Source organism: Hyla sarda, chromosome 9, assembly GCF_029499605.1.
Source record: "Hyla sarda isolate aHylSar1 chromosome 9, aHylSar1.hap1, whole genome shotgun sequence".
Lineage (NCBI taxonomy): Eukaryota > Metazoa > Chordata > Amphibia > Anura > Hylidae > Hyla > Hyla sarda.
This window is the reverse complement of record NC_079197.1, coordinates 135,483,957-135,498,111: the sequence shown is the minus strand read 5'-3', so window position 1 is coordinate 135,498,111 and position 14,155 is coordinate 135,483,957. Positions and strand designations below refer to the sequence as shown.

The 14,155-nt window shown below is 41.4% G+C and overlaps 1 protein-coding gene across 6 annotated transcripts in view; it reads left to right on the top strand.

The window, feature by feature from the left end:
- SLC8A2 (solute carrier family 8 member A2) overlaps positions 1–12,549 on the top strand; it is a 176,904-nt gene extending 164,355 nt beyond the window's left edge. For 2 of the 6 annotated variants that reach the window (XM_056541533.1, XM_056541534.1), the window contains exons 5-6: positions 5,877–6,152; positions 6,249–12,549. In XM_056541533.1, the coding sequence (XP_056397508.1) occupies positions 5,877–6,152; positions 6,249–6,625 (653 nt within the window). In that variant the 3' untranslated portion in view covers positions 6,626–12,549. The remainder of the gene's footprint in view (positions 1–5,876; positions 6,153–6,248) is intronic. The other 4 variants (XM_056541531.1, XM_056541532.1, XM_056541530.1 and 1 more) reach the window with 3 other exon arrangements.
- The last annotated feature ends 1,606 nt before the right edge of the window (positions 12,550–14,155 follow it).

The window sequence follows — 14,155 nt, the reverse complement described above, 5'->3', positions numbered from 1 at the left end:
TTGTCAAGGTAGGGGAAGATAACTGTGATCTGATGGCTAGGTGACATGACTTACCTGGTGTCCTCAGACTATAGCTGAGCACAGCTTGTGAAAGTTGAAGAGGTGTGGAGCTCGGATTTAGCGATTGGTGGTGGTCCTGCAGTCACTGTGTATTTCCTTATTTAGTTTTCCTTTACATACATTGTAAACCCTAGAAGGAAAGGTGGTTTTATTTATAACACCCACATTATATTTGTAAATCTCTTAAGTAGCCCCTAATCTGACCAGACTTCTACTAAACCAATTATTTTACATCCATTGTTATAATTTAATCTCCTTCCTAATAATGCTGGATTTGTACATTAGAGAGAACACTAAAACATTGGAATTGACAAATAACAACATATATTAGTTCAATGGTGAGATAAAACAGTCATGGGATAGTAACCTGGATGACCTACATGTACCCTGCAACCAATAAGTATCTGTGTTCCAGGGCTATGCTGCCAAACACAAGGGGGCACGTCTTCTGATACTGACATATATCCATGCAGTACCCCAGCATGTAACTCTAGTGTTGCGTCTGCCATTTTACCCAAGACATTTCGATTAAGGACCATGATGCCAAATAACATGTTAGAATTTTATATGTGTGAGAAAAGGTGGCAACAGGCCTAAATAAATAAAAAAATTGATGGATATGCCCATGTGTCGGTGACCCCCCCCCCCCCCCCCCGATCTCCTGCACTGCATCCCGGCTCTCCCCAGGAATGGAGCATGTCGACCTTTGCACGAATTGGTGTCCAACACACCCCCTCTATGTAACACTATGTTAGAACAGAAATACATCATTCGAGTATCTTTGGCTCTCCCATAGAGATCCAATTCGCCAATTCGTGCAAAGGTCGACATGCTCCACTCCTGGGGAGAGGCGGCACGGTGCCATGCAGTAGATGGCGGGGAGTGCCTATCCTTTGTATAGAGGATACATTTTCCTGAATGATAGTACTCCTTTAACCCCTTAAGGACACATGACGTACTGGAACGTCATGTGTCCACTCCCGATCTATAACGCGGGGCCACGGCGTGGTCCCGCGTCATAGCGGTTCGGGCCCGGCCCCTAACAACGGCCGGGACCCGTGGCTAATAGCGCGCGGCATTGATCGCTGTGCCGCGCGCTATTAACCCTTTAGACGCGGCGTTCAAAGTTGAACGCCGCGTCTAAAGTGAAACCGAAAGCATGCCGGCTAGCTCAGTGGGCTGTTCGGGATAGCCGCGGTGAAATCGCGGCATCCCGAACAGCTGACAGGACAGCGGGAGGGCCCCTACCTGCCTCCTCGCTGTCCGATCGCCGAATGACAGCTCAGTGCCTGAGATCCAGGCATGAGCAGTCATGCGGCAGAATCATCGATCACTGGTTTCTTATGAGAAACCAGTGATCAATGTAAAAGATCAGTGTGTGCAGTGTTATAGGTCCCTATGGGACCTATAACACTGCAAAAAAAAGTGCAAAAAAAAAGTGAATAAACATCATTTAACCCCTTCCCTATTAAAAGTTTGAATCACCCCCCTTTTCCCATAAAAGAAAAAACACAGTGTAAATAAAAATAAAAATAAACATAAATGGTATCGCCGCGTGCGGAAATGTCCGAATTATAAAAATATATCATTAATTAAACCGCACGGTCAATGGCGTGCGCGCAAAAAAATTCCAAAGTCCAAAATAGTGCATTTTTGGTCACTTTTTATATCATGAAAAAATGAATAAAAAGCGATCAATAAGTCCTATCAATGCAAAAATGGTACCGTTAAAAACTTCAGATCACGGCGCAAAAAATGAGCCCTCATACCGCCCCATACACGGAAAAATAAAAAAGTTATAGGGGTCAGAAGATGACAATTTTAAACGTATAAATTTTTCTGCATGAAGTTATGATTTTTTCCAGAAGTGCGACAAATTCAAACCTGTATAAGTAGGGTATCATTTTAATCATATGGACCTACAGAATAAAGGTAAGGTGTCATTTTTACCGAAAAATGTACTACGTAGAAACGGAAGCCCCCAAAAGTTACAAAATGGCGTTTTTTTTTTCAATTTTGTCTCACAATGATTTTTTTTCCCGTTTCACCGTAGATTTTTGGGCAAAATGACTGACGTCATTACAAAGTAGAATTGGTGGTGCAAAAAATAAGCCATCATATGGATTTTTAGGTGCAAAATTGAAAGAGTTATGATTTTTTAAAGGCAAGGAGCAAAAAACGAAAATGCAAAAACGGAAAAAACCCCGGTCCTTAAGGGGTTAATCACATAGGAAGTATATATTAATCAGGTTTGATGTTTTTTGGAATAACATGAAGCAATTCATCATTTCAATTTTGAGCTTGCTCCATTCTTTCTATGTGCCCCATACACTTGGCATAGCCATAAAATTAGGACCCTACATACCCTTGATATTATGCAGATAAAGAGATTTAAAAAAAAAATTCTAGCTGAATTTATCCAAAAATTCTTATGTTTTACTGATAGCTTTTAAGGAGTACTCTGGAGGACAAACAATAAATAAATCAAATCCACTAGTGCAGAAAGTTATACAGACTTGTAAATTACTTCTATTTAGAAATGTTAACCCTTCCAGTACTTATCATGTGCTGTATGCTCAAGAGGAAGTTGTATAGTTCTTTTCTGTCTGACCACAGTGCACTCTGCTGCCACCCCAGTTCATGTCAGGAATTGTCCAGAGCAGGAGCAAATCCCCATAGCACACCTCTCTCTGGACAGTTCCTGACACGTGGAAGCAGTGGAAAAATGACCGTATAGTGGAAATCAGGCGCTGCTCTATCCAATTTCGTCCGAGAAAAAGACTCCTTTTGGATGCCAGATATTATTACACAAAGTGTTTATTAGAGCAAAACACAGCATGCATACAGGCAATGACGCATTTCGGGGGCTTTGTCCCCCTTCCTCAGATAGCCTAGTGAACTACTACGCCTCTTAAACCTTTTATAGTCTGAGAAGATGAGTGCCAGGAAACAAGGGGGTGGAGATTCAGGAATTACATAAGTTAAAAAGCAGCAGAATGTATGATAAACCCATAGTCTAATAGCACCAAATAGCAGTAGACACAGTTAGGAATAAATACACATTCGCTCCATATTAAAAGCCATATTAGGTCCTATGTGCTAGGTCCGGGCACACTAAAGGGGTACTTCAGAGGAAAAATAATATTTTCAAATTAACTGGTGAAAGAAAGTTATAATGGGCATGCTGGGAGTTGTAGTTTTGCAACAGCTGGAGGCATGCTTTTGGGGAAACATTGGGATATGGTGAAATTTCAGAAGCTTCTAGCGCCCTCTTTTGATAGTAAATGAAAATACCCCTATAATAAATTTATAGCTGTGTTTCCAAGAGTAATGATGAGCGGCAGGGGCCATATTCAAATTTGTGATATTTCACGAATATATGGATGAATATTCGCATATAATTAGCATATTTGCTATGTTCATTCTCTTTTTTTTTCCCATGCGAAAATTCATAATTAAATTTGCATAGTGCGGATGCACAATTATATCTTCCACCTAAAAGAAGGGAGGGATCAGTGTCCAGTCTGGAAGTGCCAATATTCGCATAAATATTCGAATAAAAAAATGAATATTTGTCATTACGAATATATATCACTATATTCTAAATATTCGCGAAATCGCAAAGTCCTGATATTCGCAGTAAAAATTTGCATTTCGAATATTCGTCCTCAACACTATTCAAGAGTTGGTAGCAATCTGTGCTTCAAGTGTTCCCATGCTGTAATCTATTCCTGTGGGACAACTTCTGCCAAACTCAGAGGCGTAACTTGTAGCTTCTGGGCCCCAATGCGAAATCTGCAACAAGGCCCCATGTGCCAATTATAATACTGGTTTCTTATGGGGCAGATGTGCTTTGGGCCCCCTTAGGCACCAGGGCCCCAGTGCAACTGCTACCTCTGCACCCCCTATAGCTACGCCCCAGACCACACTGATCCCCCTTGTGCAGACCACTGGAAGGCCTGACCAGAGGTGCTCAGTGCATAATTTCCTCACTGATCAGCCATAGAATTAAAACTCCAAAGGAGCGATTACGTGCACTCACCGCATATAATGTGTCTTTCAGTCCTGGAGACTGAAGTCACCGGGAGCTATCAGCCGTTTGGCACGGTATTCCGTGCTTCTTCCGGCCTCAAGGAAGGAGGCTGGCATAAGCACAGAGTACTGTACGGAACGGCTGGCGTTGCCTCCAGGCGCTTCGGTGACATCCATGGATAGCTCTTGGTGACTTCACCGGGACTGAATGACACATTGTATGCAGTGAGTGCACGTAATCGCTCCTTTGTTGTTTATGCTTTTTGATCTTCCCACTTGGTATGTTGCACCCCACAAGTGTCTATACTACAGGGCTGGACGGAGGATCGCGGCTAGGTACCTATTTACATTAGCAGATGTAATATTACTAGTTATTGTGGTGTGCCCCCCCCCCCCTCCCTCTTTTCCATTTGTTCCGAGTTCAATACAATAGAATTAAAACTGGTTACTTGAATGCAGGTGCGTAGCTATAGGGGGTGCCGGGGTAGCTGTCACATCGGGGCCCTAGTGCCTAAGGGGGCTTGAAAGCACATCTGCCCCATAATAGATCAGTATTATAATTGGCACAATGGGCTTTGTTGCAGATTTTGCATCTGGGCCCAGAAGCTACAAGTTACGCCTTTGCTTGAATGACATTACTTTCTTCTACGTCATCTGCAGAAGAGTCAAAATGGGCAAGTGTAGGGATCTCAGGAACTCTGATAAGGGCCAAATGGTGACCAGGTCAGAGCAGTTCTAAAATCACCGGGCCTTGTGGCATGATTCCACTATACAGTGGTTAGTGCCTACCAAAAGTGGTCCAGGGAACAAGCAACAGAGTCATGGGTGCCTAAGGCTTATTAAAGGGGTACTCCACTGGAAAAATGTTTTAAATCAGCTGGGGCCAGAAAGTTAAACAGATTTGTAAAAATCTTAATCCTTCCAGTACTTATCAGCTGCTATATGAACCACATGAAGTTATTTTCTTTTTGAATTTCCTTTCTGTCTGACCACAGTGCTGTCTGGTGACACCTTCCCATGTCAGGAACTGTGCAGAGCAGGAGAGGTTTACTATGGGGATTTGTTCCTAAAATTAACAGAGATGTCAGCAGAGAGCACTGTGGTCAGACAGGAAGGAAATTCTCTGGAGCATACAGCAGCTGATAAGTACTGGAAGGATTAAGATTTTGAAATAGAAGTAATTTACAAATCTGTTTTACTTTCTGGCACCAGTTAATAAAAAAAAAAAGAAAATGTCTTCCAGTGGATTACTCCTTTAATGTAGGTGGGGAGTGAACAACAAACTATGTGCCATTTAAAAGTTATCAAAATAGCTGAAAAAATTACTGAAAGGTATCATACCACAAGACATCCCAGAGTACCCATGCTGACCCTGCCACCACCAAAAGTCCAAGCAACAAGATAGTTCATCTTATGGAAATGTTAATCATTTTGCAATACAGTATATTTTTTATATCTATCTTGTTGTTTGGATTATCCACGCTGAGACGTACCAAGTGACCTACCAAGTTCCTGAACATTGTACAGACACACACATTTTTAGACAGGTGCCACCAAGGCTCTTAAAGGACCCTGCACATGTGCCACTTGTGCATGAGCACTTAATGGTCTGACAAGAAAGAGTATAGACCACACATGGACTACCTACAACCCCCACAGGAAAAAATAGACAGGATCCACATTACTGCAGGTTCACCCTAAGTTTTCTTGCTCTTATTCACTTATGTTTGTTTAGGAACCCTATAATGGTGTATCTAATGTCCCGCCCCAACTTTATTTCATAGGTGATGAGGAAGAGGAGGATGATGGAAGAGATGAAAAGCTCCCTTCCTGTTTTGACTACGTCATGCACTTCCTAACAGTGTTCTGGAAAGTCCTGTTTGCCTTTGTGCCCCCTACAGAATACTGGAATGGCTGGGCCTGCTTCTGTGTCTGTATCATCATTGTGGGGCTACTAACTGCAGTCATAGGTGACCTAGCTTCACATTTTGGCTGCACCGTAGGGCTGAAGGACTCAGTAACAGCTGTGGTGTTTGTTGCACTTGGCACATCTATCCCCGGTAAGGAATTCATTTTCCGCAGAGTTAGCCTTGTAATATTGGGGATTAATGCAGAGCTCCATCAATCTCATTATTTATGTTTTCTATCTTTTGCAGATACATTTGCAAGTAAGGTGGCGGCCACACAAGACCAGTATGCAGATGCCTGCATCGGCAATGTGACAGGCAGCAATGCAGTAAATGTCTTCTTGGGCATTGGGGTGGCTTGGTCTGTAGCTGCAATCTACTGGGCCATTCAAGGAAAAGACTTTGTGGTGAAAACGGGTACATTGGCCTTTTCGGTCACACTCTTCACCATATTTGCATTCATCAATATCAGTGTCCTCTTATATCGGCGTAGACCCAGTATAGGAGGAGAGCTAGGGGGGTCTCGTCTCTCCAAAACCCTCACTGCCATGCTTTTTGTAGGCCTGTGGTTTCTCTACATCTTGTTCTCTAGCCTGGAAGCCTACTGCCATATCAAGGGCTTCTAAGGAGAAACCGAATACACAACAAGAATCTCTCTTCTAGAACTCAAACATTCCATGGGCTGCCACTCACATAAATTGTGAGATGTTTCATTAGGGTGAAGTTGAGGGCAAAAAAGGGATAATTTCTTTATTTTTGTATTATTTTTTTTTTTTTTCCATTTTGGGTCTAACCCCTCCATCATCTCTAAAGGTAAAGTAGCACAATTTTACAAGAAAACAAAAACAAAAAACAAAGGGGGTGGGATCATAAAGTGGTCACATATGTCAATTGGGTTCAACTCAGTGTGACAGAGGTTGAGTAGAGGCCCACAGTTTTGCCTAAACAACCTCCAGTGGCTTTTAAACAAGTAACAGTTTAAAGTGTTGTTGAGATTTTGCTTATACTACAAGTTACAGCAAATGGACTTCTTCTATCCATGTTCTCCAGTGTCATATACAGTGTCTACACATAGTAGACACAGTTTGCGAACCTCTCCAGCCTTTATGAAGTGGATCCTACCAAGTGGGGATGAGACTGAGCTATGAGCCACTTGTGGATCAGTCATATCACTAGTTCCAAGGGTGTGGAGAGTTGAATATTAGAAGAGCCACAAATTTGGCTGCCTCAAATACCTAACATGATTGTAAGTATGTTTTAAGCCACTACTGGAGTGACAATGGATAGGACTGTGTAGCCCAGTAACAAATACTGGTGATATATTCAAGGTTTAGCAACTTAAATTCATAGATTTTCCTCATTTTGAATTTTTTTGTGACCGCAGCGAGATGGGCATAGTCGGAAACGTTTACAGTGTTCAATATGAAAGCTGACTGACGCACAAAGATGAGGGAAAACCATATAGTCTGAACTTCAGTCAACTTTATCACAAACTGATATTTAAAGCGGATCAGTTAGGGGATTTTAATTGTTCAAGTATTCTATTGTGACCCGAAAAACTTCTATCCCGTTTCATACTCCATATATACGATGCTCCTCATAATCCACTATTGTTAGATTATTTGTTGTTGAAAAAAAGTAGCCAAGGACACTAAGCCTGATGGTTCCCAGGCTTCATTGAGGAGGTTTCGACCTTGCATGACTGGGCATACCCATTGACAAATCCTGTACCATTACCACCTCTTTAGGTTATCACTTAGTCCTTCCAATGTTCCCCTAAAAGACATTGGATAGAGAAATGCTCTATCTGTAGCTCCGTACCTCTTGTTGAACTTGTCTTTGTAAGGAAGCATCTTCTCTACATTACATGTAGTACCTAATAATGTAGAAGTTACCTATGAGTAGTAGTAGAACCAATGAATTTTTAGTTGCCACTGCCCTTATTGTCCATCAGCCCTATTAATAAGAAAGTTGATGTACTGATCGGCCATCACCTTCCTTTAAGCCCTGGGATTCCCAAGCCAATCAGGATAAAGCCATTTGCCAGCCCCCTAGCCCTATGTGTAGATTTTAGGGGGCAGCAGCTCCTGCGTGTCACTGCCCAACCAAGAGAAAGCCAGATTGCGAGTTGAAAAAAACAGCACAGTGGTTAGCCATTTACCTCCCAATAATGCCCAGTATGGTGAGTACATGATAAGCCAATGTGTTTGATCACCGTGAGCTTTTTCCATTGTGTGAGGACCTTCCCTAGAAATGAAAATCGTAAATTAAAGAAGGTGCTTCTATGTATCCAACTGTATTCTGTGTCCAAAATGGAGAGACAGGTATCCATTGGAGTTCTCATGTTGTCCAATCCAACCCATCCTCCTTAGAAGACATGGATACGTTCACCATTTTGACACTGCTCGTTCATGACTCTGCAATCCAGCTGCATGTCTTCCAGGGCTAATTATAAAGCATTGTATACTGTAGTAGATGAGTGTTGTCTAGTTTCAGGAGGGAATCCCATTGCTGCACATCTCTCTTAATGGCCATCAATCGATCAGAGATCTTGGACTTGGCAATGTCTATCAATGGCTGTGAAGCAGGAGGAAACATGGTTGCCAAGAATGGGTTGTATTGAGAACACATGCTCAGACTTTTTAACTTTTCTGCAAATCATCTTGCTTTCCATTTAGAGTCACATGGAGGCGCCTCACATCATGGTGATAATCTACAGAGACACAACATAAGGTGATCTATCAGCTGGTTGGCACTTGAGTAATCTGGTCAAAGACAGGCTATATGTGTGCATTACTGGGCAGACTTCAATAAGCACACCCAAGGACCAAGCCCCAAATTCTGCAGAATAAATGCTAATGAAATTTTGCTGTTTATATGCTTACCAAAAAGAAAAAAGAAATTTATTGGGACATGTCGGTCCCAGTTCCTATGCCAGATGAGGGCACTGCGGATTTGAGAGGAGATAACACTGCCCTTTGTACTGTTGATGTTCCCACATGGCTGTTTTATATGTAATGCCGGCTACATCCTTCAATGTATTAGTCTTTGTATCTGTCCATCCCTCTTCGCTTCTACCTAGGGGCATATATCTCTGCTTCCTGTTTGTCTTTCTGAGCTCTTTGTTCCTACGGCTCTTTCTTTCCATCTTACCCTTACCCTGTATATCTTGCAAAAAGGCAACATTACTTAAAGGAGTACTGCAGTCTTAGACACTTATCCCCTATCTGCAGGATAGGGGATAAGTGTCTGATCGCAGGGGGTCCGGTTGCTGGGACCCCCTGCGATCTCCCATACGTGGACCCGGCATTGCCACGGCTCTGCACTGAGGTCGACGACACGCCCCTCCATACAGCTCTCTGAGAGAGGCAGGGGTACACAAATGCTGCATCCCTGCCTCTCCCATAGAGCTGTATGGAGGGGTGTGTCCTGCGGATAGGGGATAAGTGTCTAGGGCTGCAGATCTCCTTTAACATTTAGTTGATGCACTCTTGCTTTCCTTCCTTTCATTATTTTTATCCATTCTTGTTCTATCATTGATAGCGTTTCTCTCACACCTCCTAATCTTCCTTCACCCTGTTGTCTAGTCTTCTATTAGACAAGACAATTTGTAACTCTTACCTTCATGACCTCAATGTCCACCTTCCATCTATACTTTTGTTTTCATTTATATAAATTCAATCGGAAGGCAACTCGCCATCTCTACAGAACATACGTCATCCTCTTTGTTTTATTGGTTCTTAGGACGTTAATAAGATCTACATGGCTATTTGTGAAGTGATTGACTTCAAAGTCATGTCCATGTGGGGTTGCCTTCAGCGGAATCTTTGGGGTCCATTAATGGGGATGAGGATCCTTTGTTGCTCTGGTGGACCAATCTTACCCTGTTATTACAAGATAATCAATGATAAAATAACATAAAGTATTATTTCAAACCCCTGATCAGTTAAACAGTGAGATCATATCTCATTTCTTTTCGATTTTCTTCAGTTGAGTCCTACACTATCCCATACTTCTTCCATTGTTTGACTTTCTCCTGTCTTCTCACTCTACTGTGCCTCTTCCTTTTTATCATTGTGCTATCCTCTCTTCTGCCCAGCTTTGTTTCCTTCTTGCCTCTTATTTCCTCTTACCTGTCTATTGGCCTCTTCTTCTTCCTCCTCCATATTGTATCCCTCTCATCCCTTCTGCCTCCCTGTGTCTGGCTGTCTCTCCCCTCATCTCTCTGAGTCTGCCTGTGCTGACACAGAAGGGTCCTCAGCATGTCATAATAATGCAAGAAAAAGCTATAACTTTATCAATATAATTATTTATTTTGAAAAAGAAAGTGTGATTTTTTTGTGTCATATCAACCCAATATTCAGACATGTCTCAAATATACATTTCAGAAGACACATATGTCTTAAAGGGGAACTCCAGTGATGAGATGTTTCTTACATTGTAACCCATTCACATAAAGAAGCCAACCCACTGATCAGCTGATCATCTAGGGTCCTCTTTAATCTAACACAAGCAATGAATGGGTCACATAGAAAGCCATTGTCATTATATGACACCTCTTAAAAGGGTTATTTCCATCTGGACATTTAAGGTATATCCACAGATTCCTACCTCGGGGACCCACAACTATCTTAAGAGCAAGGGCCTCCTGCCCCCCTCCAGCCTTCTTGCGACCACCATGGTCAGAAAGCTGGAAGCAGTTTTATACTGTTTGCGTGACTCCTGTTGCATAACTCCTGAGTACCAAGCAGTGTAGCTTGTGATGCTACACAATTTACGCAATTAACTTCTATGAGCAGGGCAGTGCAAGGATTTTCATTTACACAGGTTAAGGTCCATTTTGTGCCCCCCTCACTGACAAGATTTGACAGCATAGTGTGGTTGCGCTTTCCGTGGCCTGTGAATGTAGGTGAATGGTAATGGATACAGTGTACCATGGGGCGCATGCAGGGCTAGGGTTTAGAAACATAAAATAATACCTTCACACAAAGGCAACATATACTGCTGCACAACTACTGCAGTGACTAACCCATACCTATCTTACTATTAGGAAATAAAAACACTATACAGAGTCCAATAACACCACTATACATGTTCACATACCATGACCACTACCATTACCACCATTTAGTGACTGGATAATACCACCATACTGATACTGAATAAAAACCACTATATACAGACCAATATCCCCTTAATACAGTGTTCATACAGTGGTGACCCCCCAGCTCCACACAGGCTCTGCAGAAAGTATGAGGGATTACAGTGCAGTTATATCCACTGACTTATATGGGGTGTATTCCTGAAGTCGTTCTCTTTACTATTTTTCGTCATGCTCAGACCGCTATAAAGTTTTCTTCCAACCATGACTTGTCTTTGAAAATCTGCCAGGAAAACATTTAATGATCTGCATATTTCCAAAACATTCCCCACCTTTTCCCTACCCTCAGTGCCCCAAACAATGCCTCCCTATGTGGACTTCATAGTATGAGTGGGTAGGTAAATATGGTGGGGGATGAGTAGGGGAATTGAGTGGTGGTGGGTAGGTAATTTCCCCCTGCTAATTAGATGCCCCCCAGAAGGTAGGTAGGGATTCCTCCCAGAAGGTTGGTAGGCTATTTCCCCCTCCCATCCCAATAAGGTAGATGCCCTCAGTTGATAGGTAGAGAATCCCAATGATAGATAGGGAATTTGGTAATAATGATGCCTTGTTACCGATGATAGCCAAACACAGTGCAGTTTGAAAGAGCTGTTACAAAATGCTACGTTCTGACAGGTTGTCATCAACAAGGCCAATTATTCTTTTAGACAGTTTTCCTAAACTTGCCCCACTAGCTTTCTTTACACTGTGGTTCTCACTAGACAATCATCCTTATCAGACAATGGTGCTCTCTAGACAATGGTCCACATGACACAATGGTGTTCTGTAGATGATGGTCCATACTAGACATTGGTTCACACAAAACACAGGTGCTCTCATGGCACTGGCCATCAGTAGACAATGCTCCTATTTTGACAATCTGTTTTATAATCACAAAAGACAAAGACAGAATGGAAAAAAGTGCACAACCGTAAAAATAGGATTTGAACTTTTATTATACATGTATAAAGCAAAAAAGACAAAAAATAAAAATAAAATCAATTAAAAATACATACCGACCCCTAAATGTAGAAAGAAATGACCTATGTCAGACCCTCCTAGATGCAACAATAATCTTAGGATTACAGAAAATATAGTGGCACTCACCATCATCTGTTAAAAATTCTCAGATTTATTTCCAAAAGAGTCCAAAAATAACACTGGTTAGGGTGTGGCTAGAGGCTAGAACCTTATGGCGTGAAACATATGGTGCTTCAGGCTCTAGCCCCAATATAACGCCTTTTTTGCTTTATATATGTAGAAAATGTATTTTTATGTATAGTGGTATGTGTGCACTTTTTTCCTGCACTTTTTGTCTTTTTCATTTGTGATTCTAATACTGTATATGCAAGGTAGTTGCCCAGAGTTTTTAATTGTTAGGGGTTTTTAATTGTTAGTGGTGCTATCTAGACAATAGTTCTCTATAGACAATGATCCTCAATAGACAATTTTCCTTAAAGGGGTTGTCCTAGTATCTATATTTTTTAAAAACTCATCCCAAACTCTTTATAACCATATAAACTTCAGCTGATGTTATCGGGTCATTTAAATGATACAGTTGGACATAAGTAAGAGAGAGGAGACTGACTTTTTTTTTTTTTTTTTACGCCATCAATGTCAACGCAGGCAAGCTGGCTGAGGCCCAATTATCAATAACCAATTATCAATATCAGTGGGGCAAGTTTACTAGTTTTTGTTGAATGCCACAAGGAATTTTTGTTTTATGGTATGATTTCAATAAGAGTCTCTCTGCTTTATCACCACACGTGCTTGAGTTTTACGGAAACATTTCTCATAATCCATTAATAAGTGCTATCATAACTTAGTCCATAACACACCTAGCTCCACACCAATGGTGTGGAAGATGTTGTCTATTATTGAGCGTCTCCAAGGATTGTATTCTATCCAGTAAGGACATGAGCTCAGCCAGTCTGGAACCCAATTTAATAAACAACATCCTTATATATATGCCTTATGGGAATAAACAGCAACCCCATCTAGATCGCTAATAGAAAAATATTCCATGAGTTCAGCTTCAAGCTCTGCATGGAGTGGGTGGTATGGTTGTTGGCGAACAGTAGTAAACCTCCAAAATCACAGCAGCACAGTCTGACCATGTGATTTGCCCAACCATAGTGGACTGAGTGAGAAAAAGAGTATCTATATCCATAAAAAAGATATGCAAGCGAGAAAAGCTATTGTGGGCAGTAGAGAAAAATCAATTTCTCGCCCATGGAGAGTTCTCCATAGATCATAGAAATCAGCCTCATAAAGAAATTTGAATAATTCTGAAAATCGCCAGGAGGTAGCAGAAGTATCACACTCTAGGTATACAGATCTGGCAGAAGAATAAAAAAAAATGTCCGCTGCCGTTAGTGTTGAGCGGCATAGGCCATATTCGAATTCGCGAATATTCGCGAATATATGGACGAATATTCGTCATATATTCGCGAATATTCGCATATTCGTTATATTCCCGCTTTATTTTCGCATATGTGAAAATTCGCGTATGCGAAAATTAACATATGTGAATATTAGCATATACAAAATTAACATATGCGAAAATTAGCATATGCGAAAATTAGCATATGCGAATTTTCGCACGCCAGTCTCACACAGTAGTATTACAGCCTTCTTTACACCACACAAGCTGGAAGCAGAGAGGGGTGATCACTGTGATGTGTACTGTGAAAAAAAAAAAATAATAAATAACGAATATTCGTAATTACGAATATATAGCGCTATATTCGCGAAATTTGCGAATTCGCGAATATGCGATATTCGCAAATAATATTCGAATTGCGAATATTCGTGAGCAACACTAGCTGCCGTATCCCGCCAGACCTGTGCCACACCCCATTTATTTGAATGAGCAAGACACAGTGAATAAGCCCTGACAAGAATAGTTTTCCAAACCATTGCGGCAAAGAAAAATATGCATTAAGACCCTTACCATTTTAAAGAGCAACAGAAGATACATATGGCATATTAACCCCTTAAGGACCAAATACATTTT